At 38.9% G+C, this 22,159-nt stretch overlaps 3 protein-coding genes across 3 annotated transcripts; 2 read left to right on the forward strand and 1 right to left on the reverse strand.

Annotated features, from left to right (window-relative positions):
- The first annotated feature begins 4,096 nt into the window (after positions 1 to 4,096).
- Positions 4,097 to 6,928, forward strand: LOC133730892 (uncharacterized). The gene is made up of 7 exons (XM_062158398.1): positions 4,097 to 4,232; positions 4,351 to 4,578; positions 4,805 to 5,796; positions 5,880 to 5,970; positions 6,120 to 6,203; positions 6,286 to 6,582; positions 6,674 to 6,928. The coding sequence occupies exons 2-7, from the start codon at positions 4,396 to 4,398 to the stop codon at positions 6,926 to 6,928; spliced, it is 1,902 nt and encodes a 633-aa protein (XP_062014382.1). The 5' UTR covers positions 4,097 to 4,232; positions 4,351 to 4,395.
- Positions 6,929 to 7,942: 1,014 nt separating this feature from the next.
- On the reverse strand, positions 7,943 to 10,406 carry LOC133730893 (uncharacterized). Its single transcript, XM_062158399.1, has 2 exons — positions 9,329 to 10,406; positions 7,943 to 8,997 (listed from the first exon to the last, which is right to left on the reverse strand). The coding sequence occupies exons 1-2, from the start codon at positions 10,404 to 10,406 to the stop codon at positions 7,943 to 7,945; spliced, it is 2,133 nt and encodes a 710-aa protein (XP_062014383.1).
- Positions 10,407 to 17,756: 7,350 nt separating this feature from the next.
- LOC133733792 (uncharacterized) lies at positions 17,757 to 18,673 on the forward strand. The gene is made up of 2 exons (XM_062161430.1): positions 17,757 to 18,055; positions 18,294 to 18,673. Exons 1-2 carry the CDS (start codon positions 17,918 to 17,920, stop codon positions 18,486 to 18,488), a joined length of 333 nt encoding a protein of 110 aa, XP_062017414.1. The 5' UTR covers positions 17,757 to 17,917; the 3' UTR covers positions 18,489 to 18,673.
- The last annotated feature ends 3,486 nt before the right edge of the window (positions 18,674 to 22,159 follow it).

Consider the following 22,159-nt stretch of genomic DNA (forward strand, 5'->3'; position numbering starts at 1 on the left):
CTTCTGTATCACTATGGAGTGGAGAGTCATCATACTAGGGTTTATTACTTTGGGGTTTTCCAACTGTGGAGAGTGGTGAAATGACTGAGAGCTGAGGGGGCGGTGGTTTTGGTCGTTGGGGAGGTCGACAGGGTTGTTGGGGAGAGCAAAATCAGAGGAAGAAGAATAATATGTGGTTGCAGGGGTTAGAGCAACTCCAACAGCTTCCCTATAATTTCTGTATTATAGGGAAGCAAAAGCCAAAGCTTTAGCCTCTTTTTCTTCTCCAATTCTAACAGATTCCCTATTTTGCAACAACCTCTAAAATCTCCATATTCTTCCTTAAAATTTTAGAGTTTGCTGTAAATATAGGGAATTTGGTTTTCTCTTTCCTCACTTTCTCTAAAATAGGGATAGTTATAGGGAATCTGTTGGAGCAAAAGAGGCTTATTTTTCCCTAAAGTAGAGAAAAATCAAAATATAGGGAATCTGTTTTGGAATTTCATTCAAAGTGAAGGTTAATGCTGAAAAATGGGTCATGCTTATCGGTGCCAACTCACCAAATGACATCACGATTGGAGGGAATTATGAGAATTGGATATGAATGATGCATTTGGGAAGTCTACGGATGATCTTGATTAAAAAAAAAAAGATCAGGGACTAATATGATTAGAGTAGTTGGAGGAAGCAAACTGAAATTAGTCCTTATTTTTATGGGGAGTGAAATTTGCACTCCCCCAATTACATTCCACACTCCCTCTCCCACTTTTAGCTGTAGAAATGTCAAAAATGCCCCCTTCTCTATCCTCTCAATCAAACACCAGTACACTGCCAGAACTAACCAAGAATTCCCAAAGCACTTACAAGAAAACTATCTAGAACACAGCTCCTTCTGTATTGGCATATGGTTACGCTTATTTATTGGTTAAGGCAGCCACGGCCAAATTATATCATCTGCCTCTTTTGCACATTGGTGGTCCACAAATCGCATGGCCTCCATCTCCATCCTCAAGCAAGTGATCTTGGCTCCTGAGCTGTGAGCTTGAACCAAACGGATGGTATTCTCAGGCGTCCCATTTGCCAGTTTTTCTTTTCCTTCATTGATTTCTTGCCTTTTTCCCATTAATTTCTTGCTTTGCATTTCTCTGTGTACCAGATTTAGGATGACCCAGAAAACTGATTGGCTTGGGGATGGTAACAGTTTCAATCAATACTGTTTCATCAATTACTTCAACTTTCAAAGAAGTGACAAAAGCTTTTAATCAAAAGAAAAGCCCTCTCTCACAAATATTAAATCTCATTATGAGTTGTACCCTCTCTACGCCTGTAATGAACCCCTCTTTTATGTTTCTTTTCTTTTCATTTTCATTATAATCAAAAGTTGATTGAAACAAAAAAACAAAACTATCTATGACTCTTTTTTCAAAGCACAGCCTATGACTGTCTTTTTCATTATAGTCCATCTTATAGACACTTGAAGGGATCCTGATAGAACTGTCTATGACTGTTTTTTCAAAGCACAGCCTTCTAAGATCGCTAGAAGAGAGTGGCTGTTTGAGAGGATAGAGAAGGGGGCATTTTTGACATTTCCACAGCTAAAAGTGGGAGAGGGAGTGTGGAATGTAATTGGGGGAGTGCAAATTTCACTCCCCATTTTTATTTTGTGGAACTAATTATTGATTTTAAACTTTTCTCCTTTTATTATTTATACGCTGTCAATTTGTATAGGACGTAGTGAGCCCTCGAGTGAGGAGGATCCTAGCAGGCAACAGGCATAGTTATGAGGTTTATCAGTAAGTGGACATTTGATTTTAATTAAATTATGCATGCAGTACTGATTTTCAAATCTGGATTTATTTCAAGATTTAAAATATTTGGCTCATTATGAAATTATCGTTTATTGAAAAGGGTCCGTGACCATCAGCCCCAATATTGGGAAATTTTAGCCCACTTACACCAGCAAAAAAAAACTGTTCCCACTAACCCAAACATGCATGAAAAAGACAATTTTACCCACTAACCCACCTAACTCATTAAGGCGGTTCCGTTTCCATTTTCAGTTTCAAAAAAAATTCGTCTCTCGCTCTCCCTCTCGCTCTCGCTCTCCCTCTGGCTCTCGATTCTGGGTTTCCGAATCTCGCTCTCGATTCTCAGTTCGTCCACCAACTCTGCTATCTAGACCAACTCCGGCGGCGCTTCAACATTCTCCGGCTTCTGTATTGTTGGAAAAGTGAGTGAAAATCTCTTTTCCGTTTCATATTCTTTTCCTTTCTGTTGAGATTGAACTTGTTCGTAGCCTAGGTTTGGTTAATCAAGTGGGTAAATGACAAGAATAGGATTATTCATGTTTCAAAATCTGAAAAATCTAGGGTTTCGGTTTCAAATCTGGCGATTTTTCATGTTGTGGTGAAGTAGATGCCTATTTGGCCCCAATAGGCATGTATTGCCCCCCAATACATGTATATTGCATAATGGACATGTCTATTGTCACTATTGACATGTATATGCCCCTAATAGGCATGTATTTGGCCCCAATAGGCATGTATTGCCCCCCAATACATGTATATTGCATAATGGACATGTATATGCCCCACAATAGGCATGTATTTGGCCCCAATAGGCATGTATTGCCCCCCAATATGCATGTATTGGCCCACAACAAAAGCTTTTGTTGTGGTGAAGTAGATGCCTATTGGGGGCCAATACATGTCTATTGCCCCCCAATACATGTATATTGCATAATGGACATGTATATTGCATAATGGACATGTATATGCCCCACAATAGGCATGTATTTGGCCCCAATAGGCATGTATTGCCCCCCAATATGCATGTATTGGCCCACAACAAAAGCTTCTGTTGTGGTGAAGTAGATGCCTATTGGGGGGCAATACATGTCTGTTGTGGGGAAGTAGACATGTTTATTCGGACAATAGAAGCTTCTGTTCTGTGCAGTAGATGTCTATTGGGGACCCTTACATGACTATTGCCCATAAAAGAATCATCTACTGGGGGCCAATACATGCCTATTGGGGGGCAATACATGCCTATTGGGGGCCAATAGATGTTTACTGAAGTTCAATAGTTGAGGTGTTGATCATTATTAATGATTTTTTATTTTTTTGTTTATGATCAGAATGGCAAGAACAAAGCGACCACAAGTCAGTTCCAGCTCTGAAGAAGATAAGGAAGAAACAAAACGGAAAACACTTCAGCAAAGGCTGACAGAATTAAAGAATAAGAAGAAATCTAGAAGAGAAGAAGAAACTTCTTCTGAAGATGAAGAAACAGAAGAACAGGCGGAAACAGAAGAAGAAGTAGAAGAAGAAACAGATGAAGAAGTAGTAGAAGAAGGAGAAGGAGAAGAAGAAGAAGAAGAAGAAGAAGATGATGACAGAGAAACGACACAAAGGTTCTATGTCCAGACAAGAAGTCAAAGGAGTAAGAAAAGACAACAGTCTAACTATGACAAGGATGAACAGACAACGAAAAAGAAGATTAAAATGGAAAAGTCAAAGACAAAAGAGAAAAAGCCAAAGAAAGGGGGAATGAAGAAGAAAGAAGATACAAAAGAAAATGCAAAGATCGAGTGCAGGCAACAGAAATGCACTCTAAGTGCTTTCTGGAGATTGATTGACACATACAGAGACAAAATCCCAAAAGAGGCTTGGGTTTTTTTGAGTACTACTGCATTTTGGGGGATGATCCGGCCATTTTTCGAGAAGAAGCTCACTGAAACTCAGCTACACAAACATGAGGCCGACTTGGAGATCATAATGAAGTACTTTGATGTTAAAAAAGCCAAGTTTGTGTTTGGGGAGACAGAAATGGAAATAACATTGGAAGACATAAATGAATTGTTTGACTTGCCAACAACTGGTATTGAATGGGATCTAAGCAAGAAGGTGCTCAAGGAGGAACGGAAAGCATCTTCGATATTTGACGTCAATATGAGGAAAGAAACAGTAATCAAACCTGATCTGGAAAAGGCACTTGGCAAGGAGCTCAACAAGAAGAAGAAGGCTAATCCCAAGATAATTGCGGCACTGATTATCATGTACCTCTTCAACGCATTCCTCTTCAGCAGGACATCTACAACCTTAACATGGGACCTCATCAACGCTTGTGAAGACCTAGACAACATAAACAGCTTCAATTGGGCAAAGATGGTACTAGATTTTCTGATGGATGGGCTTCAGAGGTATTGAAAAGATCATCCGTCAACTCTTTCTGGCTGCCTCCTTCTCATATATGTAAGTACAATACATTATTTTCTTGAGTATTGGGGGGCAATAGATGTATATTGCCCCCCAATACAGTATAATTGGGTGTCTGTTGTTCATTTACTAACAAAAATGGTTTATTTTACAGTACTGGTTCTTGGAGAAGACAAAGATCAGAAACTGGATTCAAGGAATGGAGAATGAAAAACCGCGATTTGTGAGGTGGTCAATAAAGGAGCTGTTCAACCTGCAGAAGCTCCACCAGAATCCAGACTGGCCGGAGGAGTTAATAAGAGAAGGGCCGTGGTTGGAACATAACTTCGTCAAGTTATTGGGTATGGAAGAGGAGCAGGAAACACCAACTTTCGCCAACTGGGTAAGTTAGCAGGTACATTGGAAATTTACAAATTGTCTATTGCGGGGCAGTAGACCTGTCTTGGCACACCAATACTGGGTTTATAATGTCTCTATTGGGGGGCAATAGATATCTATTGGACCCCAATACAGGTTTTGTAAAGTGTCTACTGGCCCCCAATAGACGTCTATTGGGGACCAATGTTGGTAAGTTTTTTTTGACTTTTTTGTTGTTTTATTGGTTGCAGGTTCCACAAGCGAGTCAGGAAGAGAAAGAAGAGAACATTAGGGTTACTGGGAACATGAGAGTTCTCCTAAAGGAGATGAATACAGTGATTGAAGACGAAGGTGACAAAAAGAAAATGGAAGAGAAAATGAAGACTATCTTACAAGCAAATGAAAACTTGGCAAACCATATTAAGGTGCTTTGGGAAAAGATTATGGTTGCTGATGACAAGATTTTGTCTATGGAGAACAAATGGACTAAAGTGATGCAAGAAAACAGAGCGCACAAAAACCACATCAGAGCTCTGAACAAATTGTTGGCAAAGGCAAATGGGAAGAAACCAGATGAGAAAAGTAGTGATCAGAGAGCTAATCAACTTCAGATGGTGCTGGCGTCAACGGAGCAAGAAGATGGAACGAGGTATGAATATGATAGAAGCCAAGCTGAATATCAACCTCAAACACCAGTCAACGAAGAACCAAGGGGAGGTGATCCAGTTAACGCAGTTCCTCTATCTTTCAAGAAACCAGAAGAGGAAATACTAAATGAGGAGGAGATACTAAATGCTGTAGAAGCAGAAAAAATAGATATAATTGTCTCGACAATTCTCGAAGCAGCTAATTCGGCAGAAATGGCAGAACCAGAGAAGAAAGAAACTGCCACAAAGACAGAAGACATGAAAGAGAAGGAAAAGGTTGCCATGCATTCTATTGAGAGGAACGTGAAACAAAACAAGAGAAAGGCATCAATTAAGGACAAGGATGAGGATTTTGAGTATGACACTCCAGAGATCTTGAAGACTTACGGAAAGAAAAGAAAGACTGCTCCACAAGAACAGCCAAAGCAGAGAAAGAAAGCCGAACAGAAGCTGGCATCAAACCTGCAGAAAGGGAAACAAGTGCAGCAGCCAATTCAAATTAAAGATGTGAATTGCGAGAAGCACACTTGGAAAACCTTAAAGCCTGAACTCGCAAGACACTACCAGCAATTCTTTGAGATGGTTGATGACAATTTGTAAGTGCATAGCATAACTATTAAAATTTGAATATTAATGGGTTATAGACATGTAATAACTACACATTTTTTTGTTTGTGCAGATATACCTACTGGACAAGTAGAAATGGCATAATAGGGGTAACAAGGAGAGACATGAAGATTATCATCCAAGAGGAAGATTTGGATATTAGTGTAAGTTTTAAATTTTTGTTTTTTTTTGTCCCCAATAGTCACCTATTGCCCCCCAATAGGCATATATTGGTCCCCAATATGTGACTATTGGGGGGCAATATAGGTGATGAACTTCACATATATAATACTAACAAATTAAACGATTGCAGGTGATCAAGGCTTACACTGAAATATTACAGAATGAACTGAAAGAAAAGAAGACTCAAATTGGATTGCTGGACATTGAAGCAGCGGTAAGTAATGAAGTAAAAATAGCAGCGTGTCTATCTATAACAATTGAATGAATGATTTAATATGTGTCTATTTCCTGTACAGTACTACGCTATTCAACATGAAAAGAAACTGGCAGACTTCAAGAAAGAAGGAAAGAGCCTTTTGAAAGACGACTTCAAAGGCCATGAGATTGAAATAGAGTTATTTCTAATTGAACAACTGTGGAGTAACTTCAGCTACCCCAAGGTGCTCATCCCGATCCACCATTGCTACAGCCAGCACTACACACTGCTTATCATCGACAATGAGAAAAAACGCTTTGTTCACATGAACTCTATGCTGCCTCCAAAGAAGGAATGGACAAAAGATAATCACCACTACACCAACGCAAACTGGGTGGTAAGTAATAATATCAAAACAATGTGTTTATTTTTCAACTCTGGTCAAATTTAGAATGTCTATTGATGCTTCATATATCTGTCACAAACAGGTAAAGCACATAAGGAGGTTCATCCGTGATGTGAACATGACAGCCAGAAAATTTGACACTGACAGCCAGGATCAAGACAACACAAGAGAAAAGTGTAAAGGTGAGGACGCTCAAGGAGAACTTATCACTGAGGTTGAAGAAATGACCGAAAGAGAGAAAGAGGTCAGAAGGTGGATCTTGGATAATCATATAGGTGAACAGGACTACGAGCTTGTAGAAGACTTCAACTGCCCTCAGCAGAAAACCTCATCGTAAGTGCTTCAAAATGCTTTAATATTTGTTTATGATGTGAAAAATGAAAATTTAATTATTACATTTGTGCCAAGTTTTCAGTCTATTGGGGGCCAATACATGCCTATTGTGGGGCAATAAGTACTTTGTTGAGGATCACTAAGTTTAATTCATGATTTACAGGGGGGACTGTGGGCCTTTTATGCTCTATTTCATGGAAAGCATAGTTCACGGAGTGGCACCGAACAAGAAGAAAGCCGATGACATGAGGAAAACAATTCTTCAGAGGTTTGCAATGGAGGAATGTGGTTGGAGTGTTGAAAGATACCATAAAGAAGCTTCACTTACTGTAGGAAACGCACAAAGCTAGAAAATGTAAATTTTGGACCCATATTAATACTACTTTGGGATGATTTGAAAGCTTTTCAATATATTTTCTGTTAAATTGAAAGAATTTGTTTCCAGTTTCTACTGTTTAGCATATCACAGGTCAATATTTAAAATACAGGCCCATATTACATACCTGTGCATTTAGCCCTCATAAACCAGGTTCTATTGGGGGGCAATAGACATCTATTGGCCCCCAATAGGCATGTATAGAGGGCCAGAAATAAAATAGTAGGACATCAAACTACGTTGCAAATATGCAGGTGTAAAAATTCCACACTTGTTGAACTTCAAGCCTCCAAAACTCAGGTTCTATTGGGGGGCAATAGATGTCTATTGCCCCCCAATAGACGTTTGTTGGGTCAGTTAGCTTTCACAACCCATTGGAAAGACTTGCAACTCAGAAACAGACATGCTAAAATGAAATAAAAATGGATAGAACAACCGGAAAAAATCTCAATACAAGATCTTGAAAAACTTAATCAATTTATCAGTCAGCAATAAAATTGAAGGACCAATCAATGTCAATAATCTTTGACAGCAAAAAATGTTAAACTAACCCTCGATAAAATAATCTATTGCCCCCCAGTATCCTAGTACTGCCCCCCAATACAACCAGTCAGAATGCTAAAACAATTGACAAATTTACATTCAAATAGGTTCAGTGCAGGTCTTCTTGTTATGCTGTCCCATTTTGCCACATCGACTGCAACGAATGAGCTTCTTTTCACACTCTCCTCTAGACTTGAACCTCTTGAGCCTAGGCCTCCCAGGAGGCCTCTTTGCATTTGGAGGAAGTATGAAGCCACTGCTAGAAGATTCCGAAGAAGCCATATCAACGTTGGAAATTGGATAAATTGGAAAATCATAGCACTTCTGGCAATAATCAACATGAAAATGCTTATCTATAAAAGCATAAACATCCAATGAGGCAGCTTGAATTGCAGCAAGACCGTGGCAGCAAGGGAAGCAGTTAATCTCCCATTTTTTACAGGAGCACGAAGGAGTTCCAAGGTCCACAACATAAGAATACTTTGATCTAACCTCATAAACATTTGTATGGGAGTAATGCACATTGAAACGGCAAGCTTTCTCCATACCTTCTTTCAAACGACCCTCCATAACAGGAGTAAGTTGTGAGGTCCAAAGCTGTGCCTCATCTCTCCTCTCACCCATCATCTGCATCACCCTAATCCGAGTCTGATCAAGCATAGTGTACACTGGCATCTCCCGCTCAACAGAAAACCAAGCATTAAAAGATTCAGCTATACTATTAGCCATAATTCCATAACGGCATCCAGGGAAAAATGCACGGCACCAGTTTTGAACAGGCAGATCAGCAAGAAACGGATCTATAATATCAGCACCACCAGCTTCTCTCAACTCTCTTAAATGAAAATGATATTCCTTTTCAGTGCATGAATATGCCAACTCAAAAAACTTCTTTTTAACATCATCTTTCAAAACAGAAGAGCCTTTACCGTTGTATTTAGTCATGAGGTTATGCACCAAGTGCTTGTAACAGAAAAGATGAGGATTACCAGGAAATATCTTGTCGAAAGCACTCAACAGTCCAACACCGCGATCACTAATAAAAGTGATCATTCTACCTTGAGGTTCCAGCAAGTTCTTCAAGTGTTGGAAGAAAAAGGACCAATTAGCATCAGTCTCAGAATCACAGACACACATTGCAAGAGGAAAGAAACCTACAGAAAACAGGAAAAAAAAGTGAGTCTACTGGGGGTCAATAGACGTCTATTGGGGGGCAATACATGATTGCAGCGTGCCACTGCACCGCCAACTGGAGCGTGCCGCTCCACATTTTCAACAAAAAAGAATTAAAAAAACAACAATAAACATAATAGAAACAAAAAGGGGAGAGAAATCAGAAAAAAATAAACGTGTATTGGGGGGCAATATATCTCTATTGGGGGTCAAAACATAATTGCAGCGTGCCGCTACACCGCCAAAGGGAGCGTGCCGCAACACATTTTCAACAAAAATACCAATAAAAAATCATAGACATGAGAAAAATACCATGATTTCCATTCTTTCCGGTTGCACAAAGTATCTGCCCCTTGTAGACACTCTTCCCAAAAGTCCCATCGACAAACAAGACGGGAAGGCAGAATTCAAAGCCTTTAACACAGCTTGCATAAGCTAGGAAAAGCCTCTGAAACCGATTGCTCGATGGATCAACTTCCAAAACAAACGAAGATCCCGGGTTAGTCTCAAATACAGCATCCCTATACCATGTTAACTTGTTAAACGAATCAGCCTCAGAACCATAAATCATTTCCCTAGCCTTCTGCTTTGCTTTCCAAGCAACCTTGTACGATATATCAAACCCATAAGCTGACTTGAACTTGCTGGTAATTTCCCTTGGCTTCAATGATAAGTTATAGCTAATGTCCTCTTCAATACATGTCTTGACAATTTTTGATCCCAAAAGCTCATGTTTTTGCTTTCGAAGAACACCTTTGCAAGAATGGACATTGTCCAACTCACCAATAATAAAGCATCCATTTGCAGGGGATACATAACCACGGACATTCCACTCACATCCTTCGGTTCCCCAATTGGAACAAACTGCATGAATTCTGTCCCAGTCATTTCTAATAAATACAAAGCTGAACCCAACTTCAATAGCATACTTTCTGAGCCTGTCTCGAAACTCAGGGGAACCGCCACGAAATTTCTGCCCTACACATTGAATGTAACTAGCCCACTCATTTGACAAGTAAGACTTTTTAACTTCAGTCCTAAATGCCTCAGTGAGGTAATCATCTTCATCAACAATACCAGAGCAGCTATCTTCAAATGAAACAGAAGTTTTTTTGCTGCAACTTACACTATTCTTCAACACCATAATATCAACACAATCCAACTTGTAAATCTTGGCACCGCTAAACAGCATCTTGAAATCATCATCATTGCGAAGAAAAAAAATAGCGCATCCAGGAAGCGAATAATGAAGCTCAATATCATCAGTTGCAGAAAACTTGAACCGTTCACAAATGTATTCAAACAAATGAGCATAGCTCATATATTGATTAATACAAAACATGAAACTTTGTCCAGAATGAGTGCACTTAACAGCCAAGGAAGCATCCATATTCCTGTATATAAAAAAAAAAAATAATAAATAAAACCACTATTGCCCCCCAATAGACACATACTGACCCCCAATAGATGGGCCTCAGATAAAATCTGTTTACAAAACCGAAACAAGTTACTATAAACACGTACTACTGAACTTCAGTAACAACTAAGAGTATCAAAAACAGAAGAAAAGCGGCTTTTTCAATACTCTATTGACCCCCAGTATGGGTCTACTGGGGGGCAATATATGGTTCACAAAGACCAAAATCATGTCAGAAGCTACCAAATCACATCATTATCAACACCGTGAACAACAATTCATCCAAAAAAGAAGAAAAGCATCTATGTAAACCCATATTGACTGGCAATACCAGAATAAATTGAACCGTTTCAAAACAGAATCACAACAAACTTAGCACAACGAAACATATCAAACTTAGCACAACAAACTTATAAGCATGAAAAATATCAAATCGAACCAAATCAAAGATGAAATTCACGAAACACAGACCAAAATTAACGCAATAAGTCGGAAATAACAAAACGTACAGGAAAACAAAACTCAGATTCAAAAAATCAGCCTCAGACTCAATCGAGATGAATAGCAAACAAGGATAAAAAAATAAAAAAGCTCGAAGAAACGGAATTGAAATCGTTTCAAACCGAGCTGCAGCATGGTTGAAATCCAAAGCGACATTGCTTCTTTCTCTCTCCATTGCGAGCTTCTCTCTCTATCGCACCAGAACCGAAGCTTCTCTCTCTAAGCAGAAGCTTCTCTCTCTATCGCACCAGAACCAGAGCTTCTCTCTCTAAGCAGAAGCTTCTCTCTATCGCACCAGAACCAGAGCTTCTCTCTCTAAGCAGAAGCTTCTCTCTATTCATTACCTCGGGAGACTAGGTCGACTAGGTCGCGTTAACAAAAGGGTAAAAAGGTAAACAAAAATATATTAAAATAGAAATGTTGTGTAAAAAGAAATAGATCCTTAGAGTGTTTAGGGTAGAGGGGAATTAAAAAAAGTTGCTGGGGTAAGTGGGAACATTGACTATAAAATTAGGGTAAATGGACAAAAACCCTATTGAAAAATTGAGTTTTTAAAGGTGACATGATTAGGAGGCTGTTGTATTGTTGCATGCATGCATTACCTGGTCAGTAGTACCCTCCAAACAATATTCTGGTCGGCAGTACCTTCCAGAATATCCCGATCGGCAGTACCTTCTGATGTGTCATCTGATCGACAGTACCCTCCAGATAGCATGAGGTAGTTAGTTGGCAGTACCCTCTGACTATTTGTGGTTAGTCAACAGTACCCTCTAACCACCGCCTCCTAGATTCCAGTCGACAGTACCCTTCAGATGGCATGAGATGACTAGTCGGCAGTACCCTCTAATCATCGAATGTTTTACACAGAGCTGTTGATTTTAAAATGATGGATTTGAATGATTATTTAATTGTGCTGCATGCCGGATTTAAAGATGCAGAAAATGGGAAAGCATTCACTTTATTTTATTTTTCTTTAGTAAATCACTTTATTTTCATCCACTCACTTAATTGGGCTCTTCGGTTTTTCAACTGCCCAGATTTCAGATTACAGAGGTCATGCATTCAGGAATTCGAGGCATAAGATCCACCACTTCCGTTTTGCTTGTAAGTTATTACTTAACCTACTTATGTATGATATCGGCTTAATTTCATAAAATTGCTCTGATAACCAAACTAAAACTGGAGGAATGTTAAGTACCTGAGAATATGGATGTTATGGTTGTGCTAAGATGAATTACTATCCAAAATGTAGTATACCTGGAATGTATATATTTGGAATGTATAAGTTGATATTGTGATGTGGATTTAAGCTTTATGTCCAGGTTTTGTTATTTTTGGGTAATCCATTTTTAGGGGAAGTTCTGCCAAATTTTTTGTAAAACTTTATCTAAGGTGAGCCCCGCAAGCCCTTTCGAGTTTCAAAGTAAAATCTAGTTCGGGTTCTGTTATGCGAGCACTCCTATGGTAGTTCATAGTCTTGACCCTAATAAGGATCTATTTCGTCCCAAAGATAATGACGAAGACATGCTAGAGGCAAAAGTGTCATACCTGAGTGCAATAAGCGCATTATTGTACTTACCACAATGCACAAGACTGGACATCTCATTTGTTGTGAACTTGTTAGCTAAATATAGCTTTGCGCCAACACGACTCCATTGGACTGGCGTGAAGAATATCTTTCGATACTTGAGAGGTAAATTAGATATGGGCTTGTTCTATCCCTATCGAGAGAAGATGAAGGATGACATGATGAATTCAGACCCATCATACACCAAAGCTACCGCTGTTAGCCAAATAGCAAATCTCAAGTATAAGGGGTACAAGTAATATTATAGGGATTTAAGAAAGGTTGTCGAACCCACGAGGATTTGATTCCTTTCACTAGCTAGGGTGTTAGCCTAAGGAGAGGTAGAATATGCAAATGTACAATCATAAACCTAAATTCACAAGGAAGTCTAGGCTCATAGTGAGTATGTGCATTGTGATGGTAGTGAAATTGTGTGGTGAACCAAATTAAATTAAATGCTCAAATGTAAACTAAACTACTCTAAACTAAACTAGGAATATAATGGATGAAGTTAGGGGTTGGATTGTATACCACTAACCTCCCTTGCAAGTATTGAAGTTCAAATACAAGTGATGTTATTCTAATTTCCCAATTACCCTCTTTGCATCCGGACAAGACTATAAAGGCTTAAACTCCTTTCATGTTATCAATTCTAACCGGATAAGTTTAGAATTAACTACCTAAAAACAAATCCTATTACCGGTTAAGTCTCAATTCATTGTTCCTAAATGCATAAAGCTTTGAGTTTAGATAATCATGCAAGCAAACCAATCCTAGATCTAGGTGATTTTAACTCACAACCTTCATATGCACATAGAGGATGCTATCATGCTATCAATGCTCAAGGTTAACTACTCCCTAAATATTTTTTCATGAGATGACAAACACAACACATTCAAAGTAGTTAAGTTTTAATGAATGCATTCACTTCTTGAATTAGCATATGAAGATGAAAATCACAAATAGCTTCAAATATAAATTAAAACATCAATTCATAAAAGATTGGCCAGGGCTTTCAACCCTAGCCCCAACAAAGTACTACTCACTCATAATTACATATACTAACTTCATAATCAAATTAAGCACCAAAATATAATCTAGCATAAAAGGGATAGAGTTGGTTTAGTGGTGTGTCGGATGGTCCCCAAGCTCACGTATTGGTAGTGATGGTGGTGGTGGTGTTTTCCTCTCCTTCTTGCTCTTAAAGATTTGATGATAAAAGATAGTGAAGCTTGTATTATGTATTGTGTGAATAGGTGGAGTGGATGGAGAAAATGATGATAGAAAAGAGAGTGAAGAAATGATGTAGTAGTGGTGGTGTTAATGGAGGTAGAGGATATGAAATGGTGGTGGTGGTGATGGAGGAGATAGAGTAGTATGGATAATATGGGTTTGGATTTTGGGAGGTGGAGACGGAGGTTTTGTGGTGGAGATAGAGAGAAAGAAGATGTAATGGGGTGGTATGAGTGATGTCTTCTTCCTTGTGAGAAGAGGTGCTTAAATAGATAGAGAGAGATGTGAAAATGGTGATTAGAAGGCAAAGAAAATAGTCATAGCCTTGCTTGAGGTGGAGTATGAGAGTGGTAATAGATATCAAAATCAAGGGAAAAAAGTATGGGAGTGATGGTGTAGGTTAGGGTAGGTAATGATGGAGAAAAGATGGTGATTACACCTAAAACATGGAAGATTTTTGGGTGATGATGATGGTGGACTTTTGACTAATATAGAGAGTTGAGATGGTGTGGAAAAAAGGGAAAATGGATGGAGTTAATTTTGAACCAAAATGTTTGGTATTTGGTTGTGATACAATGATGATGAATTGATGTAATAGAATAGGTACAATATTACTCCTCCTCCTTGCTCCTCCATGAATATAGCCAGAAAATATATGGCACGACCATGAGTGGTGGTGGGCCGCCATTTGTGGTGGTTCCACGGAATTTGGAATTTAACATTTTGCTCCACATTTGACCATCATTCTTCCTAGCTCCAATTCTCCACTTCAAAGCCTAAAATTGATGTTTCCTTCACTCTTGCAATATTCCTAAATAAATAAGAAAATGATTTAGTGAAAACTAAAATAGACTCAAAAACAAGTCAAATTCAATATTTAGGGGAATGCATATCTATGTAAATTATGGTCTAACAGCCGCCGCCACTTCTACTGCTGGTTAGCGACCTCTGTCCCCTCCCCAAAACATGGATGATGTTTTGGAAGGTTTTGTTGGTGCCGGTTATATCTCTGACTCGCACAAATGTCATTTCCAAACTGGTTATGTGTCCACCATAGGAACGACTGTGATTTCTTGGAGGCGACTGCGATTTCTTGGAGGTCTACAAAATAGACCATTGTTGATACATCTTCAAATCATGCAGAGATTATAGCTCTTCACGAAACAGTTCGTGAATGTATATAATTAAGATTAATAGTTACACATATTCGAAGTACTAGTGGTTTGAAGTCTTCCACACATGAGCCTACGGGCATTTAATGAGGATAATGCTGCTTGCGTTGAACAAATAAAGCAAAGCTACATCAATAATGACAACACCGAGTATATATAGTCTAAGTTCTTCTACAATCAACAATAACAAACTCTCCTCAAGATCAAGGTGAACCAAATTCGATCTGAGGATAATGTGGCGGACTTATTCACTAAGTCATTGTCCAAATTCACTTTCGAGAAACATGTGAAAAGCATTGGTCTACGGAAGTTATTTGAACTCCCATGATCGTAGTCATTAAGGGGAGACGCAGATATCAAGGGGAGATGTCTACATGTTCTGATCTCAAAATGTAAAGGGTGTGTAAGTGTGTTGTACTCTTTTTCTTCTTCGCTCGAGGTTATATTTGTCCCTCTGGATTTTTATTACTCGGTAAGGTTTTTGACGAGGCAACGAGAGGAGCACCGACTTTAGGGCGACACAAGGGGGAGTGTTTAAGGATACACGAATTATATGTGTCTGGCCCAAATTTTGATTACTTGTTTCAATTGTAATAGAGTAGAATCTTCTAGATATCCTAATCAATGTTTGATTAGGTTTTCCTTATATGATTCAGATTCTGTACTTGTAATCCTCTATATGAAGAGCTTCCTATTATCAATGAATATGCACACAATCATTCTCCGGAATCTCTTCTCTGCAAAAGTTCTAAAGTATTTTCAGTCTTCTTATGTTGACTAGATAATTCGTATAATTACAACTAGCTAGGTAATTATGTGTTAGTTCGATCAGTACTATATCTATCTAGACATAGTCAAATGTAAGGTGCTCTTTAGGATGAATAAATGTAACTACCTGTAAGTTTTTTAGTGAAGAACTAACCAAATGTCATGCCGATCACAACTTATACCCTTCATGTCATCAAAATATTTTTGAATTCGAGTCTATCTGTCATCTAGGGTGTATCAAATTTAAGTTCAAACAGGTATATTGATTAAATATTAGGTTAAACATAGATATGCATCATCAAACTGCAACCACTCTATTTTTCCAGCTCTCTATTTTTGAGTAGAATGAGGTCAACCATTTTTATTCAATATGAAAAAAGCAATATTACACAGTGAGATGTCCTAGTGAGACCGTCAGAAAGAGACACTGCTACATACAATACCACTCCACCTATTAAATGAAGCTCAGGGGGGTAAACCAAAAAGATACTAACTAAAAAAAATTTCTATAGAATCCTTCAGTAGACTCACTGACAACCTCATACCAATAATCCCTGCAGTTCCTCTCGAGTATTGATCCCAATAAAAAAATAAAATAAAAAGTTAGGTACCAAAACATAACTCGTCCTGGATCCTAGATTTTTATAATAAAAAAATCCACCAGGGTCCCAAATTCGGATCTAAACCTTAATAAGCCCAAGGCCCACTACCCTGATCCACCCAACTAGGCCCAAATCCAGATCTGGAAAACAGATAAAAGCCCAAGCCCAAACTGGGTGTACCTTTGCAACCACTCCAGTAAAGTTGGCCTTTTCGCTGCCACACCAACTCTGAAGGCGACACAGGTCCCAATAACTCGCAGAACTTTCCTTGAAGCCCACATACTCAAACAACCAAGCTAGAACGGCACTGGCGTCCTCTCCTCGGGAAGATGTAGCCTCAGAAGAAATTACTTCCCCATTGTTCCTTTCCATCGCCTTCTAAGAAAGACAAAGCCACCAGTCATGTTGCCATCCAAGGCGATAAAGAGTGACCCAATTTGACCGAAACCCTACCGGAGCCACTCCTAGTCCAAGATCTAACCTCCAAAACGCCATCAGAAGCCCTGGATCCCAAATCTTCCAATTGTTGAGAATATATACATCTCACATAGGAAAAATGGGACATTGCCTATGTGTTTATAAGGGTTTGGGACACTTCATCCATTGCCAATTGGTTTTGGATATGAACCCCAGATTACTTTATCATGGTATTAGAGCGGGTTACTCACGTGTGCATGCCTCACGGCCACACGAACTCCACGTCACCCAAAGTTGTCCACATGTATGGCTTGAAAATTCACCACACGTGCGGAGGCATGTTGAGAATATATATACATCTGACATGGGGAAAATGGGACATTGCCTATGGGTTTATAAGGATTTGGGCCACTTCATCCATTGCCAATTGATTTTGGATGTGAACCTCAGATTACTTTATCACCAATCACTAGCAGCCACCAATCCATGTAGGCAACGAAAAAAAAAAAGCAATCTCGAGTCCTAGAGCAAAGCAGTCTGAGGAGGAGAGAAAGCCACCGCCTCAACACAGGTCAAGGACCTCGACTTGAAGAAAATCAGAAAAAAAAGGAAGAGACAGCCTGGACCGTGTACTTGACAGGTACGACACCAGGGGAAGTGCCGAAATTTTTCTCCATCTAATTATTTGCCAGCTTCCTATGAAATCTCTGAAAATGCTTAAATTTTCCATGTATATGGAAATGCTTATTAGCTCCTCATATAATTCACACTGTTCCAAGGTCGACAGTGCGTACTGAACCACTGAACCCTATTTATTGACACAGCAGGACTCGACAAAATTTAACCATACAGTACAACTCAATCATATCTTGCAGGTTGACACATGTCAGAAACCCATTGATGATGCCCAGAAGAGAACAAACCGTCCTGTTCTAGATCGATTAGGACCAGCACTCTACATTTCACGCCCAACTGTATACGCTTCTCACTGTGTACTACTAGTGAAGTAGTGATCGATTAGCTCGAGCCACTCATATAACGTAAACGTGGCAGAGATCCAGTATAACCAAGAGTCCAAGACCCTATTTTCCCATTATATCTATATAAAAAAGCTAGCTGCACCACTACCTTCTATTTATCCAGAACTTGGTCCAAAAAGCTCAACCTGCTCCATAATTCTATCCAAGAAAATTGAGCTCAGTAAACCCTCTTATCTCTTTAAGCATGTTAGAAGGCAAGGCCGTGATTGTTGAGACTGATATGCTTCAAAACATGCAGCAGAATGCAGTTGACTTGGCATCAAAAGCCCTAGATTTCTTCGATGTAACCGAAGCCACTGAGATAGGCCGCTTCATTAAGAAGGTAGTTACTCCGTACTAATCTTCTTTCAAATGTTTAAGGGCGTATATGAGGTTTAACCAAAGTACCTTGATGTTAGTGTGTGTGGTCGAATTGTTTGTATGCTAATTAATGACTCATTAGAAAGCGGATATGAGAATTACCGAGCATTTTCTAAATCTAAGCCACTTTTTCTCTGTTACTTGCCTACATAAGTTATATGGCTGGCTTCTGATTTGCCCCTGTTTAAATTAATTTGCAGGATTTTGACAGTACGTATGGACCTGGATGGCAGTGTATTGTAGGAACAGATTTTGGTTCGTTTGTTACGCATTGTCACGGTTGTTTTATCTACTTTTGCATTGGCAGCCTAGCAGTTTTACTCTTCAAGGGATCTGCAGGTCCAGATCAAACTCAGGCAAACCACTGTTCTCCCCTAGAGGCAGTAAAAGCATGATGTTGGAAGTTCCTTAACTAATATTTTTCTACAATTTCTTGTATTCTATCTGCTCTTGTAGTGTAGACTATAAGTATGAAACTGAAGAAAATATCTCTGGGTTGAACTTCCAGATTCACCCATCCTGTCAAATATAATTCAATTTTTCATGTTTCAAAGCAATGCATAACAGTTTGTGACAGCCATTTGGGAGCTTTTACTTGGGCAAATAATAGGATACTTTTTGAATAAATTTTACAACATGTTAACATATGACATATATACAATTATCACTTTTTAGACTTAATTTTTTGAAAGAAAAATGTCATATAAAAAAAAAATACTCAACGGTTACAATCATTATCATGGACATCCAGAACATCAACAGGAGTGGTCATTAACCTCTCTAAGTAAATAGAAAATCCTAAAGCTGAACAAACCAACATTTTTCTTAGTGGTTGTATCCTTACATAATTGAAGCTCACTTCTTGGAAGTAGAAAAACAATACTACTACAAACTAATGAAGATTATCCTCATTCCAGAAGAACTGGTTGTGCTGCTCGCCAATTCACCCAATTGTGGTGCTCAAAATACAGTAATCATATCGATCAACCTGAAACTCATTGAAAGAATAGAGGATAATCTCCACCCCTTTGCAGGGAATGAAAAACAATAGAAAAATTGAGATATCCACTTTTAGGACTCAATTACTCAAATGAGAATCTACTTTACTCTAACGAATTAAGACCTTATTTACCTTAATGAGGATTTTTTTGTAGTTACTACATGAGTCATCAAAGTGGTAACATGGTCTCTTACTGTCAAGGTTGCTTTTGAAGGAGCTCAAGATTGGGTACTTTCGGCCATTTATGTTAGTCCTACTAATTCTATTCGATGCCAACTCTAGGATTATCTTACCAATTTCGCTATGAATTGTCAGACTCCCTAGCTTGTCATGGGAGATGTTAATGAGTTATACTGCACTGATGATAAAAATTGTGGTTCTATGAGAGGTAAGATTGGTGGGATGAAGAGATGGGTTGATAGCTATGGTATGATTGATCTTGGATTTCAAGGTCCGAAGTTTACTTGGACTGATAAAAGGGTAAAAGAGAGGCTTGATCGGGGGTTTTGCAATGACTTGTGGAGACTTGCTTTCCCTGAAGCTTTTATCCAACATTTACCTAAAATGAAATCTGACCATTGCCCACTTCTTCTGCCTTCTACTTCTTTTGTTGCTTCTCATGGTGTAAATAGACCTTTTCGATTTCAAGCTATGTGGATGAGCCATGAGGCTTACAACAATTTTGTGTTATAACAGTGGCAGAACTACAATGGTTGTCTCCAGAATAAAATTGGTTGGCTGGCTAATGATCTGCAAGCTTGGAATGATACCGTTTTTGGTAGTTTGTTCAGAAGGAAGAGACGGCTCTTAGCCCGCATTGCTGGTATTCAAAAATGTCTTGATAGGAGTGATAATCCCTTTCTCATTCAGCTGGAGCAACATCTTATTAGAGATTACGATATGCTACGGGAACAAGAGTCAATGTATTGGCAACAAAAGTCTATAGTTCAATGGTTACAAAATGGAGATAGAAATTCAAGATTTTTTCATATGTCTACGATGGTTAGAAGGAGGAGGAACAGAATTGAGGGGCTCACTGATATTAATGGCACTTTATGCACTGATCTAACTACCATGAAATCCATTGCATCTAGTTTCTTTGAAAATCTTTTCACTTTTCATTGTCATGGCGATTCTGAAATTTTGATTCCCAATCTTTTTCCTGCTTTGAGTACTAATGATATTAATTGTTTGAATAGAGATGTTTCTAGCCTTGAAGTGAAGGAAGCTCTCTTCAATATAGGTGGTCTTAAAGCCCCTGGCGCAGATGGTTTCCCTGCTATCTTTTATCAGAAACATTGGAATATTTGTGCAGATGAGATTGTTCAATTGGTTGTGCAGGCCTTTAGATCTGGAAAAATTTCTGAAGGCCTCAATCATACTCTTATCGCACTTGTCCCTAAGGTGGTGAGTCCCCAAGATATGTCCTTATTTCGACCTATTAGCTTGTGCAACACCCTTTACAAGGTGATTTCTAAAGTTGTGGTATCCAGAATTCGGTCTTCTCTAAGAAATCTTATCAATCCCAATCAGGTTAGCTTTGTACCAGGAAGACATATCTCAGACAATATCATCATTGCTCAAGAGGTGCTGCACAAGTACCAACATTCTTGTGGTCAAAAAGGCCTCATGGCATGGAAGATTGATTTATCTAAAGCCTATGATAGGCTTAACTGGGATTTTATTGAAGCAGTTTTATACGAAGCTCATTTTCCTGAAGGTATTATCAAGCTTATTATGAGCTCTGTTTCCTCTACTAGTTTTCAGGTATGTTTAAATGGTGAACTTTCAAATGAATTTAAGGCAAGCAGAGGCATTCGACAAGGAGATCCCTTGTCTCCATATCTCTTTGTCCTTTGTATGGAGAAGCTTTCTCACTTAATTAATTCTGTAGTGGAAGATGGTCTGTGGAAGCCTGTTAGAGCCTCTGGGTCTGGTCCTCTCATATCCCATTTATTTTTTGCCGATGATCTTATTATTTTTGCTGAGGCAAGCTGTGACCAAGCTAGAATCCTAAAGAGGTGCCTAGATTTGTTTTGTGATATTTCAGGGCAGGAGGTTAACTTTAGCAAGTCTGTCCTTTTCTGCTCCCCAAATACAAGCAAGTCTCTTGCAAGAAATATTAGTCGAATTTGTGGTTCGGTGTTGACTACTAATCTTGGTAAATATCTAGGGGTGCCATTGATACACACTAAGATTACCAAGCAAACTTATGCAGCTGTGGTTGATAAAGTGCAAGGACGGCTTGCTGGTTGGAAGGGAAAGTTGTTGAACTTGGCTGGCAGGTTAACTCTTATTCAATCTGTCTTTGCTGCTATTCCAAATTATACTATGCAAACTGTGAGAATTCCTATGTCCATTTGTGACAGCCTTGATAAGTTGAATAGAGATTTTTTATGGGGGGATTATGATCGATGGTAAGAAGAAAACTCACCTTGCTAGTTGGGAGTTAGTCTGTAGACCTAAAGAGTTTGGTGGCCTAGGAATTAAATGCAGTAAGGATATGAATCAGGCTATGCTTGCTAAGATTGGGTGGAGAATGTTCCAAGGTGATAAGGGTCTGTGGAGTGATGTTCTCCATCATAAATATGTCAAGGAGGTCGACTTTCTCCATCCTCAGTATTCTTGCCCTACTAGGTGTTCTAGCACTTGGCGTGGCGTAATATTTGGCTCCAAATTATTGCAAAAAGGTCTAACATGGAGAATTGGTGATGGAAGCTCAGTTAATTTTTGGACTGATACATGGTTTCATGGAAAACCCTTAACCCTTACTTTTGCTCCTTCTAGTATCACTAATTTTCATGCTAAAGTAAAGGATTTCTGGAAGAGCATGGCTGGAACATGGATTTATTAAGATCGGTGCTGCCTGATGATCTGATTAGCCAAATTGTGAAGATCCCTGCTGGATATGTTGGTTGTGGTTCTGATAAGCTCATATGGGGTGCTACTTTGACTGGTAAGTTCTCAGTTAAATTTGCATACCTTACTTTACTTCAAGATGAGAATTTTACTCCCTTTAATTGGGCTTTTATTTGGAAAATGGTTATTCCTCCCAAGCTGAAATTT

This window comes from Rosa rugosa, chromosome 2 (assembly GCF_958449725.1).
Source record: "Rosa rugosa chromosome 2, drRosRugo1.1, whole genome shotgun sequence".
Taxonomy (NCBI): domain Eukaryota; kingdom Viridiplantae; phylum Streptophyta; class Magnoliopsida; order Rosales; family Rosaceae; genus Rosa; species Rosa rugosa.

What these genes read in the sequence shown, in the direction of transcription:
- LOC133730892 (XM_062158398.1), top strand. Translation starts at nt 4,396, where the DNA reads ATGGAGAATGAAAAACCGCGATTTGTGAGGTGGTCAATAAAGGAGCTG. An exon ending in AGGAAGATTTGGATATTAGT is followed by an intron (nt 5,971 to 6,119) that starts GTAAGTTTTAAA and finishes AAACGATTGCAG; the next exon opens with GTGATCAAGGCTTACACTGA. An exon ending in ACACCAACGCAAACTGGGTG is followed by an intron (nt 6,583 to 6,673) that starts GTAAGTAATAAT and finishes TGTCACAAACAG; the next exon opens with GTAAAGCACATAAGGAGGTT.
- LOC133730893 (XM_062158399.1), bottom strand. Translation starts at nt 10,406, where the DNA reads ATGGATGCTTCCTTGGCTGTTAAGTGCACTCATTCTGGACAAAGTTTC. An exon ending in CGGAAAGAATGGAAATCATG is followed by an intron (nt 8,998 to 9,328) that starts GTATTTTTCTCA and finishes TGTTTTCTGTAG; the next exon opens with GTTTCTTTCCTCTTGCAATG.
- LOC133733792 (XM_062161430.1), top strand. Translation starts at nt 17,918, where the DNA reads ATGTTAGAAGGCAAGGCCGTGATTGTTGAGACTGATATGCTTCAAAAC. An exon ending in TAGGCCGCTTCATTAAGAAG is followed by an intron (nt 18,056 to 18,293) that starts GTAGTTACTCCG and finishes ATTAATTTGCAG; the next exon opens with GATTTTGACAGTACGTATGG.